The following is a 22,315-nucleotide window of genomic DNA, read 5'->3' on the forward strand; positions in this document are numbered from 1 at the left end:
GCCAAGGAGTTTAGAGAACGCTACCTGAACGCTTATAAGGTGTACTCTCTCTCTCTTTCTCTCTCTCTCTCTCCATCCCACACTTGAACGCGTATTGAATGTATCTCTCTCTCTTTCTCTCTCCCACCCCTGAATGCTTATTGAACGCATTTCTCTCTCACTCTCTCTCCCGCCCATGAACGCTTATTGAGAGTACTTTTCATTTCTCTCTCTCTCTCTCTCTCTCTCTTTCTCTCTCAAAATCGTTTGCACAAATATTTAGTTACACTGATCATTCTTTATTCCATGCATCCTTGTACACCGCGATTTCATATAGTGAGTCAGTCTCTCTCTCTCTCTCTCTCTCTCTCTCTCTCTCTCTCTCTTTTCACCCAACCAACACGCATGGGAGAACCAATTCCTTCCTTATCGAATTGGCCAAGGTCTATTCGATTCGGGAAACACGGCGTCAAACACTAACAGAAAAAAATACGGGACTCAGAGGAAGTTTAAAAAGATTAGTCACAGGAATTAGGTAATTTAGACGTGACAAATGATTTAGTTGCAGTTACTGAAAGCTTATGGCCTTAATATAACGGTCAGTTAGTGAACAGTAAATGTTTTCTTTGTTTACAGGGGGTTGAAAATGTTTGCAAAAATATTCAATGGGATTAGTCATTATTCTTCATTCAATCCTCGTACAAGTGGATTTCATGAGATGAATCTCTCTCTCTCTCTCTCTCTCTCTCTCTCTCTCTCTCTCTCTCTCTCTCTCAAAAGTTTGCAAAAATATTTACCAACATTTATCATTCTTCATTCCATCCTGGTACAACTAGATTTCATAATATTAATATCTCTCTCTCTCTCAAAAACGTTTGCAAAAAACATTTAGTTGCATTAATCATTCATTATTCCATTCAAGTATACCGAGATTTCATATAATGATTCTCTCTCTCTCTCTCTCTCTCTCTCTCTCTCTCTCTCTCTCTCTCTCTGTGACAGGTGGATAATTATAAATAATGAAGGGTTTAAGGAGATTCTGAGTATTGTCGCCCACATTTTAGACAAAGGCGACATCCATTATACTCTGAACACAATTGAATATCATGAAAAAGATTTTCCAGTGAATTAAACACGAAGGTATTATTATTATTATTATTATTATTATTATTATTATTATTATTATTATTATTATTATTATTATTACAAGGCACTTGACAAACCCAGCTTTGATTTACTGGGCATAAAACAATGTCTTTTTCACCTTTAAAGTGAAAAAGAGAAATTATTTGAAGATGCTGAATGTATGCTATAAAACGTACAGTGTAATACATATGAATTTCATGTGACTAATACATACGAATTTCAAGTGACTAATACATATGAATTTCAAGTGATTAATACATATGAATTTCATAATGACTGATACATACGAATTTCACATCTACTGACAGCTACCTCAGTACCAATTATCATCATAATCATCATAATCATCATGCATAGGTCATATTCTGTCACAATACAAAGCAGTTTTCATTTTTCAATTTGTGTGAAAAAGTGTTGTCATCAGCTAATATTTATCCAAAATATTTTCTCAATTAGAATAAGTGTTTAAATATCTTTGACTTGGAATACTTAATCAGCCCCATTTAAAAGGAAAATATTTATTAAACTTTCTGTACCAGAATACTTATAAAATCTGATTTTTTGAACAAGAATACGCATTAAACCGTTTTTGGCTTTCTGTAAAAGAAAACTATTGTGCCGGTTTTGTGTGTCCATCCGCACTTTATTCTTTCCGCCCTCAGCTCTTAAAAACTACTGAGGCTAGGGGGCTGCAAATTGGTATGTTGATCATCCACCCTCCAATCATCTAACATACCAAATTGCAACCCTCTCGCCTCAGTCGTTTTCATTTTATTTAAGGTTAAAGTTAGCCATAATCGTGCTTCTGGCAACGATATAGAATAGGCCACCACCAGGCCGTGGTTAAAGTTTCATGGGCCGCGGCTCATACAGCAATATACCGAGACCACCGAAAGATAGATCTATTATTGGTGGCCTTGAATATACGCTGTAACGGCTGTACAGAAAACTCGATTGCGCCGAAGAAACTTCGGCGTATCTGTTACTTTTTTTTTTTTAAATAATATCATAAAGCATGATCTATAACCAAAGTTACTTAAAAAAGCTAATATTTTAAGAAATTCAAAGTAAAACATTTATCGAAACAGGGAATCCTAACAGTAAAACAAGATTGCATGGCAGATGAAGTTACCATGCCGTTCCGAGTTACTTCATTCTTAACTTTCTAAAGACAAGTGGACAGTAACTAAGTTAGGAAAAAAAATGAATTAGTTATGGATGAAATGCCAAGCGTGTAAAGCATTAAACTATTGTCAATGCTCTACTTGCAACAATGTGGCATGAAAAATGTATGAGAGAGAGAGAGAGAGAGAGAGAGAGAGAGAGAGAGAGAGAGAGAGAGAGAGAGAGAGATTCTCAAAAGCATACAGTGCGAGAGAATAATAAAATGAAAAACTGAAAAGAGAGAGAGAGAGAGAGAGAGAGAGAGAGAGAGAGAGAGAGAGAGAGAGAGAGAGAGATTCCGAGAAACATAGAGATAAAGAACGGTAAATGAAAAACTGGAAAATGAGAGCGAGAGAGAGAGGGAATAGTAAATAAAAAACTGGAAAACGAAACACAGAGACAGAGAGGGAGATATATATAGAAAGAGAGAGAATTCTCCTCAGACACAGAGCGAGAGAACAGTAAACTAAGGGTAAACTAAAAACTGATAATGAGAGAGAGAGAGAGAGAGAGAGAGAGAGAGAGAGAGAGAGAGAGAGAGAGAGAGAGAGAGAGAAAATTCTCCTCAGACAGTGCGACAGAAAAGTAAACTAAAAAATGAAGATGAGAGAGAGAGAGAGAGAGAGAGAGAGAGAGAGAGAGAGAGAGAGAGAGAGAGAGGGCGTCTCGGGCCGTTGCTGCATTCACAGCCAGTAGCTGGAGAAGGGGTCATTCCACATATGCAATTAAGGCCAGTTGGTAGCACTCCACCCACAACTCATCAAGTAGCCCCTCCCCCACCCCCACATAACGCCCCCCCACTCCCCTCGTCCGCCCACACCTACGTCAATCCTTCCATCCCGAGTCGTTTCAATCATCAACTCCTCAAAGTTATTCATATTTATTTATCTGCTATTTTCTACTTTCTTCTTTTGTAAGTTAATATCCTCTTGTGAATCTTGAATAATAATAATAATAATAATAATAATAATAATAATAATAATAATAATAATAATAATAACAGCTGCTATTATGATAACATACCAAAACGTCGATCAAGCCACCACCACCACCCTCTCTCTCTCTCTCTCTCTCTCTCTCTCTCTCTCTCTCTCTTACCGTTCTGCTCTCTCTCTTTATCGCTTTCTTTACAAAATCATACACACAAACTTATATTCATTCATTCTTTAATCCCTGAATGCCCAATACTTGAAAAAAATACCTGATACCAACTTTTTTTATATATATATATATATATATATATATATATATATATATATATATATATATATATATATATATATATATATATATATATAATATATATATATATATACGGCATATATATATATATATATATATATATATATATATATATATATATATATATATATATATATATATATGATAACGGCAATCTTCCAGCTCCGCCTTCAGTAATGACGACGATAAAAGAAAAGATTCTTTTAAAACTGTTATCAGATGTGTCTATACGCTACGACGCTTGCAGCTAAAAACGGGACACGCTGGAGATACCGAGATAAAGATTTTTTCATGAGAGAGAGAGAGAGAGAGAGAGAGAGAGAGAGAGAGAGAGAGAGAGAGAGAGAGAGAGAGATAATATCTGATGAATGGTCTTACCTATACGCCGGGTGAGGATCATTCCGCCGAGGCCTTGCTATTCATTCTGGTATTAATTTTTTTTTTCTCTCTCTCTCTCTCTTTCACTTTCTCTCTCCCATGGCCGAGCTGCAGCCACAACAGCCAACTAACAACCAGCTTCGTGATTCATTTCTTGAAGTCAACAGAGGCACACTTGATTTTTTTTTTACAAGGAAATGTCGTCATGAGAATGAGAATATCTATTCGGTTGTGAGAGAGAGAGAGAGAGAGAGAGAGAGAGAGAGAGAGAGAGAGAGAGAGAGAGCGTGGGGAAGGTGTCAGAGGCCTTAACGCTTGGGTACGATAAGGAACACGAATTAACGGAACCACTGACATCATCCCAAATTTTACCTCTCTCTCTCTCTCTCTCTCTCTCTCTCTCTCTCTCTCTCTCTCTCTCTCTCTCTCCTGTGCGCAGCCTACACTACACCAATTTCAGACCTATTAAAGAGAATTTTTATATTTCTCTGGATTCCGTCTGATATTTTCCTCTTCTCAAACTCGAGACCATTTCTCTTAGTCTATTGGATTTTCGGGTCTCATTCTGACCCATTGCTCCTGCACCAGACTCCGAAGTCACGTTGCAAGTGTGAGTGACATTCTGTGTATGCATGGAATAAGGCGTTAAACGTCTTGAATTCAATCAAAGACTGAAAATTCAATTTTCAAATGACTAATTTCTGTTCGTATTTTGGCCCTTAAAAATCTTTTACCAATTTGTAAAGACAAGAGTAGGGCATTAAGAGCAACTTTTTATTATTATTATTATTATTATTATTATTATTATTATTATTATTATTATTCTGACGTGCAATCCAGGCAACCAAAGAATATAGTGTTCATTTGAAAGAAGTAACAGAAGATAACGGGAAATACCGAAAGAAGAGATCATTTATTAAAAGAGAAAAAAGATAAATTAATGAATCAATATATAAACAGATTAATAAAATAAATAAATTATTAAAATACGAGGTGAACTGCATCTTTCGCTTGAGGTTCCAGTTGTACAACATCCTCAGGGAGACTACTCCATAGTCCAGCGGTGTGAGGAATAAAGGTCCTCTGGAACTGAGGAGTTCGACAGCGAGGCACATTTACTCTATAAAGGGCTGCCGTTCACCCATATATATGAAGATAGCGTCCTCAAATCTTTCGAACAAGAGACAAAAGAGACGAGGGAAAAGAGAGACGTCTCTCGGCGCTGCTTCTAACAGGAAGAGACGTTCTGCGGGGAAGAGTATGACAATTAGGCAGAAGAAGAAGAACGCAACAACGCCACACAAGAAGAAGAAGAAGAAGAAGAGTTTCGCAAGAAGCCTCCTGTTTTTGTCATTCCGTGAAGACTCAACTTCCTCTGAACGGTGAGCCACTTCCCTAGAAAGCTCTCAAAGCTCTCTCTCTCTCTCTCTCTCTCTCTCTCAAACCTACGTGATGTTTAAGAGCAATAGAGCATTCTAGCACAATGCTAGCTTCACTATATACACACACTCTCTCTCTCTCTCTCTCTCTCTAACCTACGTGATGTTTACGAGCAATAGACCATTCTAACACAATGCTAGCTTCACTAAACATTCTCTCTCTCTCTCTCTCTTTCTCTCTCTAACCTACACGTCCGAATGACTAAAACGTACAGCCTACACGAGGAACTCATTACCTCACCGAGTTGAACCCATTTATAAGATATTCGTAAGATTCCCCTCTCTCTCTCTCTCTCTCTTATTTATGAAATTAAGCTTGTATTCTTAAACTGAAGTAATATCAATGTAGTGAGTCTGAGAGAGAGAGAGAGAGAGAGAGAGAGAGAGAGAGAGAGAGAGAGAGAGAGAGAGAGGGTGGAGGTTTGCGGTTTTTGTATTAATTTTATTTTTATGTTTTAGAGATGAATTAGAAGCTAACCATGATGCAAGCAGAGAGAGAGAGAGAGAGAGAGAGAGAGAGAGAGAGAGAGAGAGAGAGACTCAAATACCTGATTATTTTATGCATGTGTATTTTTTCTTAGAGCCGTCGAGTCGGAGTTTAAAACAACGACAGGAATGAGGAAGGAGACAAGGGACTGCCAGCAAAATGAATGGAGGAGGAGGAGGAGGAGGAGGAGGAGGAGGAGGAGGAGGAGGAGGAGGAGGAGGAGGAGGAGGAGGAGGGCTGGCTCGCCTCCCTCACGTGCAGGATGTCCAGAAACCTAATCGAAGGAGTTTCAGAGCAAGCCATTCATACGAGCTCCCACGATCTATGGTTTAAAAAAAAAAAAAGTCTGCCGCATTCCGTTAGCGCGAGGAGAATCCAAACAAAAAAAAAAATTTTCTTTTCTTGTCACAGACGTGTTTTTTTTTTTTTTTTAGCAGTGCAGTTTTTATTTTCAGCCGTGTCCTGGTTTACTGTTGTACAAAAAAAAAAAAAAATAGCGTTGTACTTGTCTTACTTGTCAGAATCGTGTGTGTGTGTTTTGTTTTAGAAGAGTTTTTCTTTTTTTTTTATTTCAGCTGTGTCCTCGTTTATAAAGACTGACGCATTTGATGTTGGACTAAGTATTTTTTATTCCATAACTGTTCATTCTTGGATAAACTTTTTTTCCATCGCTCCACGACCGACATGACTTCATTTTTGGAACTGGATTTTACAAGAAAATTCACTATTGATAAATTTATTTCTTATTTGGAAAAAAAAAGTCCGCAGTAGTATGTATGTAATATATTGCTATATACAGGAAGCTTTCGCCAACTTGATCAGTTGACCTCTTCAGGCAGAATAAACGTAGAAATAATAATAATAATAATACATTTACGACAAGATCTTTGAAAAATAGAATAGATGTTGGCCTAAATATATTATCATTTCAATGTTTATTCAGGCTGAAGAGACCAACTGATCAAGTTGGCGAAATCTTCCTGCATATAGCAATAAGCTACATACATACTACTGCCCACTTTATTTTTCCATTTAAGATCACGAAAAAGTTATATCAAATTATTTCTAGTGACACATTTTAGATTTAAATTTAAAATTTGAATCACTCGAGAGTGAAGAATTCACTGATGAATTACAGTATGTTTTTAATAGATCCAACAGTGATGTTGACTTTACATCAGCATCAAATTTGCTTTCACATTTCACAGAGATGTCTTGACCACTGACTCTTGACTTAAATGCTTAATAATGCCACCAGAACAGAGAGAGAGAGAGAGAGAGAGAGAGAGAGAGAGAGAGAGAGAGAGAGAGAGAGAGAGAGAGCCTAAGGGCGGGCGGAGGTAGAGGGCCGGAAACAGAGTTATTGTGTTTGTGGCATATTGTTGCAGCTCGGCGCCACAATGCAAATTTCGTAACGGTGACGTCATCACAGCCATAAGGATGTGAATTGTAGCGGCGTTTTCCGAAGAGAGAGAGAGAGAGAGAGAGAGAGAGAGAGAGAGAGAGAGAGAGAGAGAGGAGAGGTTAAGTGAAGCTGGCATTGTGGTAGCATGGACTATTGCCCATGAACATACCGTAAGTGCGTGTTCGAGAGAGAGAGAGAGAGAGAGAGAGAGAGAGAGAGAGAGAGAGAGAGAGAGAGAGAGAGTTTAGTGAAGCAGGCATTGTGCTAGCATGGAATATTGCTCTTAAACATTATGCAGGTTTGAGAGAGAGAGAGAGAGAGAGAGAGAGAGAGAGAGAGAGAGAGAGAGAGAGAGAGAGAGATTAAGTGAAGCAGGCATTGTGCTAGCATGGACTATTGCTCTTAAACATCATGTAGGTTTGAGAGAGAGAGAGAGAGAGAGTGAGCTTGCTTTTTGTTAGAGAGAGTCTTTACTAGAGAGAGAGAGAGAGAGAGAGAGAGAGAGAGAAACCCCCTCAATGAACCGGAACCCAGGAACGGCAATGCATAAAAATAAATTATCCTCTTTTATTTCACAGGTGAATAGCGTCTGTGTAATTCAGTACACACCTCCGCGAATACTCTCGTCAGAGCTGAAGAATGGGATATAAACAAAGTCAACTCTAAACTTGAAGAATTGGTCAAATGGAAAATCGAAGAACGAGAGACGAAAAGAGAAAAAGAATTGGTTAATTAGCAATGAAAAGAAAATAACGCTGACAATGACACAATTACATAACAAGAGACACAGAACAAGGAGAACGAGAATTACAATGCATGCAATTTCAATATCAGCAATGCAATACAAAGTCAGTAATGAATCATTAAGAGATATACTAAAACAATAAAAAGCTAATGCAAGAAGAATGTGGTAAGTCAGATAAGATAAGAGAGAGAGAGAGAGAGAGAGAGAGAGAGAGAGAGAGAGGTAATGAAAGGTAAAATGGGATATGATTTCCTAACCAGCAATATAAGAAAAAATAATTTATAGATAAACTTAGAGAGAGAGAGAGAGAGAGAATGATGAAAAGACAAAATGCAATATGATTTCCGTACCAGCAATATAATTAGTCAATGATTAATCATTAACAAATTATTTAATGAAAGGCTAATGCAAGAAGCATAAGGCAAGTCAGACGAGAGAGAGAGAGAGAGAGAGAGAGAGAGAGAGAGAGAGAGAGAGGCGGGCCTCTCTCCTCTCTCCCAAATGAGAAAGTCTCGAAAGGTGAGGGCCACGGGTGTGAGAACCCTACGGTTTCCTTCATAATGATTATTTCTCCCCGTTCACTCATTTCATAAGATGAAGAAGGAGAGGAGGAGGAGGAGGAGAAGGAAGAGGAAAAACCACTCCCTCTTCCTTTCCTGCTTCATTACTCCTCCTCCTCCTCCTCTCTTCATCTCGTGCTTGCTTCCTGCGTCTTCCTTGTAATATCGCTATATTCCCGTATTACGTCATTGATTTTGACAGATGAGCCTCCATTTTTTTCTTTCTAACATTGTTAATTCATCCATTGCATTTATTCTTATTTTTGCAAATGATTTTTCACCTCAGCAGGATTAATTTAATCTATATCTCTCTCTCTCTCTCTCTCTCTCTCTCTCTGTCTCTCTCTTTTCCTAGTTGTAAATCTTTCACTGATTTGGAAAATGACTTCACCTCATCAGAGCAATTTCTCTCTCTCTCTCTCTCTCTCTCTCTCTCTCTCTCTCTCTCTCTCTCTCTCTTTTCCTAGTTGTAGAAATCTTTCCACTGATTTGAAGAATGGCTTCCACCTCATCAGACAATTTCTCTCTCTCTCTTTCTCTCTCTTTTCCTAGTTGTAAAGAAATCTTTCCACTGATTTGGAAAATGACTTCACCTCATCAAGAGTAATTTCTCTCTCTCTCTCTCTCTCTCTCTCTCTCTCTCTCTCTCTCTCTCTCTCTCTTTAACAAAATCTTTCCATGATATTCTGATTTATTTGAATACCACATTTACTCACTCATTTGGTAACTGAATTTCACCTCATCAAGATCAAATCTCTCTCTCTCTCTCTCTCTCTCTCTCTCTCTCTCTCTCTCTCTCTCTCTCTCTCTCTCTCTCTCTTCTAACAAAATCTTTCCAAGATATTCTGATGTACAAATACCACATTTACTCACTGATTTGGTAACTGAATTTCACCTCATCAAGATCAAATCTCTCTCTCTCTCTCTTTTTAACAAAATCTTTCCCTGATATTTTGATGTACAAATACCACATTTACTCACTGATTTGGTAACTGAATTTCACCTCATGAAGCTCAATTCTCTCTCTCTCCACATACACGAGCGTGATACTGTGACTCGTACGGGGGAGGAGTCACGCCCTCAGATCAATTGTCATATAACGTCCAAGCTATTCATAGGAATCCTCTAGGACACGTTACCTATAAGTCGTGTGTTCCCCTTCTCGTATCAGCTCCTGAAATGGGTCCTTCAATGGGTTCTAAATTCCCCTTAGCCAACCCACATGCACCACTGTTAGATGTATGTATATATATTATATATATATATATATATATATATATATATATATATATATATATATATATATATATATATATATAATATATATTTATCTATCCATTTTATGTATGTATATATATAAATATATATATAAATATTCACGTGTGTAAGTGTTTTATGTGAGCACTTATTTGTGTATATCTTTCCTAGTCCACAGTACTGCTTGCACATGCAAACCTTGATACACACACATACATATACAAATACATATATACATAAATAAATAAATAAATAAAAATATATCTATCTATCTATCTATTTATATATTTTATATATATATATATATATATATATATATATATATATATATATATATATATATATGTATATATAATAACCACACATCCATTTAAAAGCAAAAATTATCATATTTTCCAACACACATATATATATAATGCCACACATCCATTTGAAAGTAAAAATTATCATGTTTTCCGACTTACAGACACAAGCATAATTTACCATCAAGCATAAAAAGCCTCCACACTCTTTCAGAGACTTCAAAACGACCACGTCTCCCATACCCATTTCAATTTACTTACAGGCTTCTTGTGACCGAAATCACCAATTTCCTTATAATATAAAAGGGAGAAATACTTCGTCATTGCACAACCTGGAAAGTAATTCATAATATCCCCGCGTCTCGCAACCATAGGCACCGTGAACTCTTGACTCTGAAGTCAAATTCTTCTTCCAACTCGTCAACAATCCTGCTAAAGCCACTCTCCCCTTCTTATAACCCCCTTCCCTATCTCCCTTCTTTCCCCTGATTCTCTCTTTCTCTCTCTCTCTCTCTTACTTTTTTCTCTCTTGCTATCTTTAACTCGTTTCATCTCTCTCTCTTACTTTTTTCTCTTGCTATCTCTTACTCTCCCTCTCTCTTATTTTTCTCTCTTTCTTGCTATCTTTTACTCTTCTCTCTCTCTCTCTCTCTTGCTATCTTTTACTCTTATTTCATCTCTCTCTCTCTCTCTCTCTCTCTCTCTCTCTCTCTCTCTTACTTTTTTCTCTTGCTATCTTTTACTCTCTCTCTTACTTTTCTCTCTTTCTTGCTATCTTTACTCTTATTTCATCTCTCTCTCTCTTACTCTTATTTCATCTCTCTCTCAATTTTTTCTCTCAAGGAATTTTTTTCTTCTTTCTGTCTTTATCTTTTACTTGTTTCATCTCTCTCTCTCTCTCTCTCTACCTCTCTCTCTCTCTACCCCCTCTCTCTCTCTCTCTCTCTCTCTCTCTTTTTCTCTCTCTTATCTTTTCTCTCTTTCTTCTATTTTCTCTTTTATCATCTCTCTCTCTCTCTCTCACTACATTGCCTCTCAGCATTTGCGCCTCCCCCAATCCCCAAACTCCCAAACCCCAGCTACCATCATTCCCAACATCCCCCTCCCCTCCCAATTCCCCACCCCTCTCATCCTGCTCAAGAATATACCTGGCAGGCAGTTGACCTCCCCCGTCCCACCTCCTCATCCTCCTCGGGAATATACTCGTATATATACCTGCCCGGCTTGCCGGCAGCAGACCTCTTCCTTCCCCCCCCGCCCTCCCCCCCCTTGCCCCCGAAAACCAGGTGTCCGTTGCAGAACTGGGAGCCAAATGTCCACCTCGTCACAGCACCGGGAGGAGGTGGAGGAGGAGGAAGAGGTCGGGTTGACATTGTTGCCTTTTGTGTGAATGATGAAAATGAGAAGAAAGTCGGAGCAGAAGACTGCTCGGTGTTTGAACGATGACATTTGGTGTTCGCTGGATGAATCGTAATACACTCACAGCAGTTCTGAGTGTTGACTTTATTAGTAATTTATTTATTGTAGACTTTTCTCATTAATTCGTTTATGTAGACCTTTTATTAGTGATTCATTTGTAGACTTTTACTAGTAATTTATTTGTGTGGGCTTTTCTCATTAATCTATTTATGTAGACTTTTTCTCATTTTATTTGCAGACTTAAACTTTTTTATCAGTAACTTTTCATTTAATTTGTAGACTTTTGTCATTCAATTTATTTATGTAGACTTTTTTCATTAATTTATTTATGTAGACTTTTCTCATTAATTTATTTATGTAGACTTTTATTAGTAATTTATTTATGCAGACTTTTATTAGTAAAATTGATTTATTTAGACTTTTATTAGTAATTCATTTATGTAGACTTTTATTAGCAATCTATTTATGTAGACTTTCATTACTAATTTATTCTTGTAGACTTTTATTAGCAATCTATTTATGAAGGCTTTTATTAGTAATTAACTTGTGTAGAATTTTATTAGTGATTTACATATGCAGACTTATTAGCAATCTATTTATGTAGACTTTTATTAGTAATTTACTTATATGGACTTTTATCAGTTATTTATTTACGTGAACTTTTATTAGTAATTAATTTATGTAGACTTTTATAAGTCATTCATTTATTCGAGATATAACACAAAAGTTACGCTTTCCTAACTGTGGTTTACATTGACAGAACTCCCTCCATAACATATTAATCATGTATTCACCTTCAAATGAACAGAATTAATTACATTTGATTCTTTACCTTATGATCTCAACAACTAAATTGTGAAATCTTCATATGAACAAAATTGATTACATCTGAATGTTTGCCTTATGATCTCAACCTCTAATCTGTAATATAACCTTCAAGACATAATTAAACAAAAATAAATAATAAAATTATCAGCAAAGATGATGGTTAGCGAAGGAAACTGAATGTGAGAAATAAAGGCAATTTATGTCTCCAACTCGAAAGTGACTTGTCGTGATAACAATCAATCCATCAATAAATAAATAAATAAATAAATAAATAAATAAATAAATAAATAAATAAATAAATAAATAAATAAATAAATAAATAAATAAATAAATAACCCGCCCAAAAAATGCCTATTGGTACAAAAGCCAAACTACGGATTAAAATGAGAAAAAAGGACTTTCACGATCCGCTATGATGTTTTCCAATTAAATAAATAAATAAATAAATAATTAAATAAATAAACATACAAAAAATAAATAAATAACACACTCGCCCAAAAAACACTTATTCGCATCATAGCCAAACTACGAATAAAAAAAAAGACTTTCACGATTTGGTAAGATGTTTTCCCACTAAATACATATATAAATAACTAAATAAATAAATAAATTAATAAATAAAGAAATAAATAAACATACATAAAATAAACAACACACCCGGCATAAAACACATATATTCGTATCAAAGCAAACTGCGGATTAAAAAAAAAAAAAGGACTTTCACGATCTGCTGTGATGTTTTCCGACTGCACAGTTAACATCGGCGGCGGTCAGTCCAAAAACACAAGGCCGCGTGCGGTAGTCGCGGTCATCCTACGAGCAGTTTCACCGCTGCGGTTTAGCGGTTGCCAGGAATGGACGAAGCTTCTCTTAAAAAGCAAGATATTCATTAAGAAAAAAAAAATAATAATAATGAAAATAAAAACCCTCGAATCACCTTCGTTTTCGTAAACCGCTTCGTCTACACCGGCCTTCGTTTTAACATGCAAGCCGAGAGTTGCTGTTGGGGAGGAGGAGGAGGAGGAGGAGGAGGAGGAGGAGGAGGAGGAGGAGGAGGAGGAGGGGAGGGGAGGAGGGAGGAGGAGGAGGAGGTGAATTATTGACAAACAATTACACATGTCATCCTCTGTACTATATTGCCGTATGAAATCGACTTACCCAAGGTAATCCCGACCAAAAGCAGATGGTATTTCGAGACGAGTTTTCACAACACAAGGTCTAAATGAGCGACGAAAATACACTGTGCTATTTTCTTATTGCCGTCTTTAAATGTACACGCATACATATACGCTTGCTTCAGGCGAGGTGGTTATTCCACTAATAATACGAACTATATTCATTTTTGTCGCATTTGTTTATGTCACCAAACTCTTCATAAGCTTATATATGTACGCAAAATTACATAGATACTCACTCACACATCATTAAAAAAATACGCAGTCATACAAGTCAAAAAATACACATTAAAATATACACATTCATAGGACCTGCATAATGAAAAAATTTCCATTTAATGAAATCATTTTAAAACGCACTAACAGACCAATGCAAAAAAAAAAAAAAAAAAAAGAATTATTGTACCACTCAAACACTTCTTAGTCGGACAGAACAACTCTTTCTATATGAGAAGCAAAGGGAGTTTTTATCACTCAAACACCAATCAAAACTTATCAAGGTTATATGAAACCGTGAACCATGATTATCAAAACTAAACCAAAGATGGACGTTAAGTGAATCAAAATAGGATACAACTGAAAAAAAAAAAAAAATTAAGGTAACTATGTACATCAAACCAAGACAATCCCAAAACACCATCTAGTTGTTAGTAATCGAAAGCAATAAAAAAAAAGTATACAATTAAAGCAAGCTTATTCTCAACACATTAGTTCACTCCACTAACTATTGCATAAGCATCTAAGTAAGCACCAAAAGCAATAAGATTAAAGAAATCCACACCACCGAAAAAGGAAAAAAATCCCAAAGCACACAAATTAATATTTCATTGTATAGGATACTTACCCGCATTCAGGTTGACCAATATTAATTTAGTCAGGAGTTTGGATATGTTGCTCTGGAGAGAGAGAGAGAGAGAGAGAGAGAGAGAGAGAGAGAGAGAGAGAGTGTGTGGAACAGTCACACTTCCTGTTTTGTGACTTTCAAGTCTTTTTTTTTAAGTCACGGTACATCACCAAAGCTCATTTGTCATCACCTGAGCCCCGGAAATAATAACTATGATATAAAAATTAAAAATTGAATGAAAGAATTTAACAATCTCCATTTTTTGTTTAGAATTTCTTTCTCTTTCTTCACCCATGACTTATGGGTCTCAGTAAGGCAGTGAAGCTTGCATCAGCCTCCTAAGCTCTGGTACAAGTTTTAATTAACTCGAAATGTGTCTTATAAACACCTAATATTTTTTAACAGATACTAGAATTAGGGAGGGATATCATTGCAGTGTTTTGTTTACAAAAATGTCCCTCAATCGACAATTAGGTATGTTCTTTTAACTTTTTCTTTGGATAGATTTCAGAAAAAACTTGCTTTGCAAAACATAAACACGTTTTTACCAAGACCATTTCAACTTGCCAAACATCTGGAAAGATATTTCATAACTACAGGATATTTTCTGTAACATATCTATATACACGTGGAACTTTTCATTTGTAGTTCTGTACTTACCAAATACAATCTTTTGCATGATTCACATAAAGATAATGAAGGAAGAACATACAAAATCTTTTAAGATTGTGACCTCATTCACAATATCAGCTCTGGGCAATTTGTTATTTGTACAGTTATGTTGCTTTATTCAGTCACTTCTTTTTATAATATTAACAACGTTACCTCTGGCAACTTTAACTGATCTGTAATAAGAATTGCATTATGTTATATATGATTTTATCCTTTTTTGCATCTACAGATATCTGTTACATCAATATCTATGGTAAATTTAGTTCATCAGTAATCCAAACCACTAATGAATCAAGCACCTATTGTCAAATACTTTCATTTTTTCTCACTCCTTTTTTTTCAAGTACAGCCCTTTGTCAGCTTAGTACTTAATACTTCTGTCTCCTATACTTATATTCTAAAGATATTTTAAAGTTTAACACAGACTATTTTAGAGAAATCATTTTCAGTAATATTTTTATCAGAATATTTTAAGGTTTAATACAGACTATTTTAAAGAAATCATTTTCAGTAATAGTTTTATCTTCTCATTATGAAATTTGTGTTCATATTTCAATATTGACAAACACAGTTATTAAAGATTTTTAAGGTATAACTTCTCTTCACATTATAATGCATTTTTATCTAGAAGAATGTCATACAAACAAGCAGAGTTCACTGTCCAATGTTTTTATTTGTTTGTTTGTTTTTCATGTAATCACGCCTAGGCGTTATTTATAATTAAATATTGTATATAATTACGTTAATTTTTCTCAGCTGACTCTTAATTTCTCATAAAGTTTCCACCATTAGCAAGGCATCATTTTGACACAGAACCAGCAGAGGAAATCATTATTTTCCTTTTAACCTAAAAAACTACCGATAACTTATAAACTGTTTCAATTTCTAAACAAAAGCCTTGGACGAAACGATCAACTTTTTCTTTCACTAAATGCAACGACCCTTAACTGAAAAAGGACCTAAGGGATGGGTACGCAGGCCCAATGAATACAAACGAAAGGGACAAAGTGGGATCTGACCCCAGGGAAAGTGATGGGTACGCCCATCTCACTCCCCCCCATCAATCTTGAAATCTCGCGTCACACCTCCACTGACCACTTTTGGCAGAGCAACCTCGTTATATCGAACTCTCGCCCTTAAACGACGTCTCAGTTATAGAATGGGTTTATTAGTTTCTGGACAGAATTTAAACGTGCGCTAGTGTGTGTGTGTGTGTGTGTGTGTATATATATGTGTGTGTATATATATTATTATTTATATAATATATGTATATATATACATATATTTTATATATATATATATGTGTGTGTGTGTGTGTGTGTACGCGCGCACACCTGTAAATACACACAATCGCATTAAAATAAACCGGAAATCATTACCATAAGCAGAGAGAGAGTTCATACAACGAAGTTACTCGTTACCAAGATAGTATATTCACATATCAAAAACTGAGAGACAGGGTGGGACGAAAGATAAATATATACAAGAAATATTACTGACATCACATGGAAATTTTAAAAGCCTTTCAAATAGGCTACAACTTAAAATATCATACTCGTCGACAAAAATCTTCAAATCAATCGAGATTTTATGCTAAATAAATTGTGAATTTCCATCCTAACTTGTCTCTTCTGCTTTTTGATAAAAAAAAAAAATCTGACAATCAAAAAAAAAGGAAGCAAAATGAAAAAACATAACTAAAAGGAACAATATATTGTCGACAAAATCTACATATGTTACAGAGTTTCACATAAAACTATTTAAAGGACAATTTAGGAAAAAATATATATATAAAAAAAGACATGAAATTTTCATATACTCTTATTTACAAACATAAAAAATTTAATACAATGGAAATGCTGTAGAGGTCGTTACGTTACGGAGCACCTACTGGCAGATACGTATAAAGAGAAGTTTTCAACAAAAGTGTAAACATTGTGTGATGATACCAGCATCTAGAAGTATTTATTTCTTTACATGAATTGTATACTTACTGTACTGTACACAGCCCTATTAATCGCACAAAAAAAATGGATGCAACGGAAATACGTCATATGGCTGAATTATCAAAAAATGTACAAAAATAAGCATCAGTATTTTTTTACACTATATCATTCACATTTTTATAGCATGTACAAGACTCACTAAGAACCATGAAAAAATAGTTATTTCTCCACCATACAAAAAGGGAAGGCTCTAAAATATTTCAACTGGAATTCACGTTGTTCATATTTCTTTTACAGAACACTGCATCTGTTAAGACTGTCCTCCATTCATTCTGAAAAATCATTTCGTTTACATATAACATATACATCGTTTCCCTTGTCATGACACCACACGAATATAAAAAATCCGTTCGTTTCAGTGGGACAATTTCCTTCACCATCTTATTTTTTTACGTAAAAGCAGCGAAAATGATTGTCTCGGAATTTGCCTAAGTCTTGTAAATCACTGAGCAACATCTTCGACTGTAAATCCTCTTTTTCTCTGTTCCCCCTCTTTTTTCGTTTCGTTATGGGAACAATGATAACAAACTCCTCCGCAGTAAGGTGGACGGTGGGGGGGGGAGGAGGAGGTCTGTCTCTCACTTTCGTTTCGGAAATGGGTATTCGTGAGAGAGACAGTGAATCCGTGAGTCTTTGATTTCTTCATGTTCGTTGTTGCTGTTGTTGTTTTTACTGTTGTTGCTACGACGTAAGCGAGATAATTACTACCCAAATCCAACCTCTACTTCAAAAAGCAGCAGTGAAAAGCAGCAGCAGCAGCAGCAGTTTTTTTTTCCAGAAGCAGCGATCTTGCTAAACATTCAAACCCGAAGCAGAGGGGAGAAGGCGATGGGGTGTGGGAGGGAGTGTCTCCCGTCCCATCAATTTCCAAAACAATAACTACAGAAAGTTTCACTGACAGATACCACAGAAAGATAAAAAATATTGACAGGAACTCTGACAAAGAAAGCAGTCATTCATTCGGTGTGTACATTTTTGCGTATGGATACATGAGACAGAATCTGTCTGAGGGTGTGAGCGCCAGGTGTGTTTTGCAAAGATAGCTGCCCCTTCACCGCTACAGGTGTGCTGCCGTATCTATTCCATGAAACTGGAATGTTATTTGTTTTATATATATTCCCCTAGAAGGAGAGGATGGATTTGAGTAGTCGAAGCTTACCGCGTAACAGGTGGGGAGTTTTACTTCTCTCTCGTTTTTCCCTTCCATGGTGCCCCATGCTGGTTTTCGACCGGTAGTGCTCTTCCAGCCTGGTGCGTCTTCCAGCGTCGTCGTCCAGACGCTGCTGCTGCTGGGGGACGCGCCCCCCTGGGGGGATGTCATCCAGACGCATTCGGCGTTCGCCGAAGTCGTCCATGCGAGTCTGCCGGCCATTCTCGTTCTCCATTCTCATCTTTCTGCAGTTGTCGTCTTCCATTCTCATTTTCCTGCAGTTCTCGTCTTCCATCCTTCTCATGTCTGTTATCAGGGGATCGCCATACCTCACTTTACTCATTCTCTCGACGTCGTGCGCCTGCATCAGCTGTTGCTGCTGTTCGGCAATCCTGATGCGATTCTTCTTGTTGCTTTTGGGGCTGACCACGGGTTCCGGTTCGAAGTCGTCATACTGCTCTAACGCCCTTCGACCCCAATCGACGTCGAATTCGACCTCTCTTCTCTGTCTGTTGTGATACTCGAAATCCTGGTCGATGTCGCAGCTGCGGCGATACCACCTCTTGCGGTCGAACTCGACCGACTTCTCGCTCAGCTTCCTCTCTCTCTCTTCGCTGGGGTAGTCCAGCTCGAAGTCACAGCTTCGTCGATTCCACTGCATTCGATTGAACTCGCCGCTGCTGTCGCTCACTTTCTTGCGGCGGGTGACGTCGCTGTCCTCGCTTTGCCAGCGATTTCGGAAGTCACTTCGAGTGCGAAACCCTACGTCCTCGAACTCGTCGAAGTCGTCCTCGGCTCTCTTCGACTGCCCCGACAGGTCCCAGGCACTCTTGGCTTTCGGTTTGATGTTCTGGTTGTTGTAATTGTATTTGTAGTCGAGCATTTCCCTGCTCCTGAACCTGATCTTATCGTCTGGCCTAAGACGACCGCCCCCAACTTCCCATTCCTGGCCACTCCGATTATACCTCCTGGTCCTCTCCGTTCGACGACGCGTTTCGAAGTCGCTGTCTTCGTCAGACGTGTCCTCGTCGAGGTACTTACGATCTAGACTTTTGCTCCTGACGTACTTTTTGCCCGCAGACCTGTCTTGACTCGCATTCGGCGTCCTCCTTGGGTCTGACATACCCCAATTAGCAGGGTCCCCTTTTTTCTGGGCAGCCATGGCCGATTTATTGGCTAAATTCCCGGTGCTTCGGGTCATAGCACCCGATGAGGCGTTTTTAGTAAAACGTGACTCACGCCCATTGGAGGGAGTTTGGGAGGGTTTGATAGGAACGTCGCAGCTTAATATCATGTTATTCCAATTGCTACTGTATTTATTCATCTGATCTTGATTGAGATTCGTGCGGTAGTCGAAAGTGGAATTGAGTTTGGCACCGTAACCGACTTTCAGGTTGCTCTTCAGGGGCTCGCCGCCGGACTTGGCCTTGGCCCTCTCCTGATAGTGCTTATCTAAGGAGTGCGACATGACTGACCTTCCTTCCCTCTCCCGCGACCTGGTCTTCTCCATCTTTTCCCCCGCGTGGTCCCATCCTCCGAAGGGGTCCTTCTCGGAGGAGGGCTTCCTTGTCGTGAGGTCGTCCCCCTTCGGACGCTTGTCATTGGACCTCTCCCTCTTGACGGGCAGCGTCGGAGAGGTGCTGTCGCTTCTGGGCGTCCGATCGGATTCGAAATCGTGATGGTTCAAATCACAGCCACCTTTCTGCCTGTTTCTGATGTATTCGTCGACGCTGTCGTCGTTCTTAAAATTAACCCCACTGTCGTACTCCTCGGACGAGACTGTCTCTTTGACCTCCTTTAGGGAATGGAGTTTGTTCTCACTAACGTAGTTGTCAGCTAAAATGTTCCTTCTACTGATACCCACCCTATTTTGTTGCGAATCACTCCCAGCAGAAGTCCTTTTAGAAGAAGAAGTGTTACTTTCCCGCATCGCTTCTAAGTTCCTTTCCAAACTACAGTCCCTAAACACACCATCCACATCGATACGCGACCTACGCCTCTTTTCGCCCTGCACATTTCTACAGTCTAAGGTAATATTGGACGTCCCATTGGGCACCGCCCCGCACTTGTTCATCTGCTTGGAAATGATTTTGTTCACGTTACCGAAACCGTTAGTCACCACCTCTGTCTTTCTGATGTTCTTCATGTTATTGAGTTCGTGCATTTCGTTCTTCACGTCGCGTTTGGTCGCTCTGTCGGCGCTGGCCGCCTTGGCGAAGCGACCTCCTCCTCCTCCTCCTCCTCCTCCCCCGCGCTTGACGCCCTGGTCGCTCGAGTCGTCCTCGTGACTCGCGGCGCCGCTGCTGTTCGTGCCGTTGACGCCGCGGACGCCAGAGTCGTCGGTCTCGCTCTCCAGGCGGTCGTCGTAACTGCGGCTGCGGCCGAAGCGGGGAAGCCCCTGGGTTCGAGTCTGCTTCTTGAGGGCGCTGGGCCTGCCGCCAGCCCCGCCGTGGTGGCCGTGTTCGCCGTGCTCGCTCGAGTCATCGGTGGAAGCGAGCCTGGACCGATGGAGGGCGATGATGGCCTCCCTCTGCGCAGGAGAGAGGCACTCCCAGGCACCGTCGGAGGGCAGGGAATCCATGAGACGGTCCTGGAGTGCCCGAATCCTAGGGGACACCTTGTTGATATTCGTGTCCCCAGGGCCGGCCAAGCACAAACCCCCACCTCTAAACATGGCACTCACCGATGCACTGACATCATACACTCATAAGCTTTTGCTTCACTGAGGTGTCTTGTACAAGTTCTGGATAGATACTTTACCATGTTAGGTAGTTAAAGCCAATAAAACATTCATTCACAAAAGCGACAATAATGCAATGCTACTACTATGCTTCTCAGTGACTTCAATTCACCAGTAAGTAAGTATCTCAAGCCACAACGACACAAACCACGAGTAATCCTTGATTTTGGGGGGTTATTTTTACAGAGTGGTCCTCGTCATGTTCTACGCGCCCGTCACGTGACGCACGAGCAAGGAGGAAAGGGCGCGTGCGTCTACACTAGACGCAGCCAAACGTACAACTGAGTTGCAGGTGGCGGTAGTGTTTGGACTAAGAGATCTTCGGGGGGTGGGGAGGGACCGAGCGTTCCCCAAACCACCCTGTGCAGGCCGCCGCCAACGCTCACACATCAACACACATACACAAACACACACTTACGTACAAACGCACAACTCCGTACAGCGAAAGTGATCAACATTCCACGCTGCATACCGCGAAGTCACCTATCTGTCTGTGGGAGTCTTAACACTTCGCATTTGAAGAGATAACTACGCGAAGTGAACGGGCCCATCGTCTCGAGTTCTGCTGGCATTTAATTCCAGCGTAAACTTAAGTCTCCAATGAATGAAAATGTGAAAAAAAATATTACCATTATTTTTCATTTACTCCGCGATTATCCAGATGGTGAAAAAAGTTACAAATTCTTCAACGTGAACCAAACTGTCACTAACTGTGTCCTTCTGTTGCTTAAGATGAAAAGTAATAAATTTATGACTGAATTTATTTACGCTTAAATTAGTAAATATCCCCCCCCCACCAAAAAAAAGCTAACCATAATAAAGTATAATGAATTAAAAACTTCAATAATATAACACTAATATTAAAAACGATACAAAGCACAGATCTGGAAACAAAAGAGAAAATAATTTTATAGGCCAGTGGAAATTTCAAAGAAAACGCTCGACTCTAAACTGTATCGTAAGTCAGTAGACCAAGGCCATGAGAGAGAGAGAGAGAGAGAGAGAGAGAGAGAGAGAGAGAGAGAGAGAGAGAGAGAGAGAGAGAGAGTCTATAACTGAAAAGACTGTTTATGGACGGAACTATAACTTACAGATATATGTATATATATATATATATATATATATATATATATATATATATATATATATATATATATATATATATATATATATATATAAACATATACACAGACACACACACATACATATATATATATATATATATATATATATATATATATATATATATATATATATATATATTTCAGTATGAAAAAGGACCACGATCACTGCCTCTGCAACATATACATACATACATACACATATATATATATGATGGCCATGTCGTTTAAGGCGTCACGGTAGTCCTGAGTTCTG

General features: G+C 38.4%; 1 protein-coding gene across 2 annotated transcripts in view; it reads right to left on the reverse strand.

Annotated features, from left to right (window-relative positions):
* Positions 1-21,215, reverse strand: part of LOC136856054 (uncharacterized) — a 479,906-nt gene extending 458,691 nt beyond the window's left edge. For both annotated transcript variants that reach the window (XM_067133743.1, XM_067133665.1), the window contains exon 1: positions 18,208-21,215. In XM_067133743.1, coding sequence (XP_066989844.1) covers positions 18,208-20,872 — 2,665 coding nt within the window. In that variant the 5' untranslated portion in view covers positions 20,873-21,215. The remainder of the gene's footprint in view (positions 1-18,207) is intronic.
* Positions 21,216-22,315: the final 1,100 nt, after the last annotated feature.

Source organism: Macrobrachium rosenbergii, chromosome 1 (genome assembly GCF_040412425.1).
Source record: "Macrobrachium rosenbergii isolate ZJJX-2024 chromosome 1, ASM4041242v1, whole genome shotgun sequence".
Lineage (NCBI taxonomy): Eukaryota > Metazoa > Arthropoda > Malacostraca > Decapoda > Palaemonidae > Macrobrachium > Macrobrachium rosenbergii.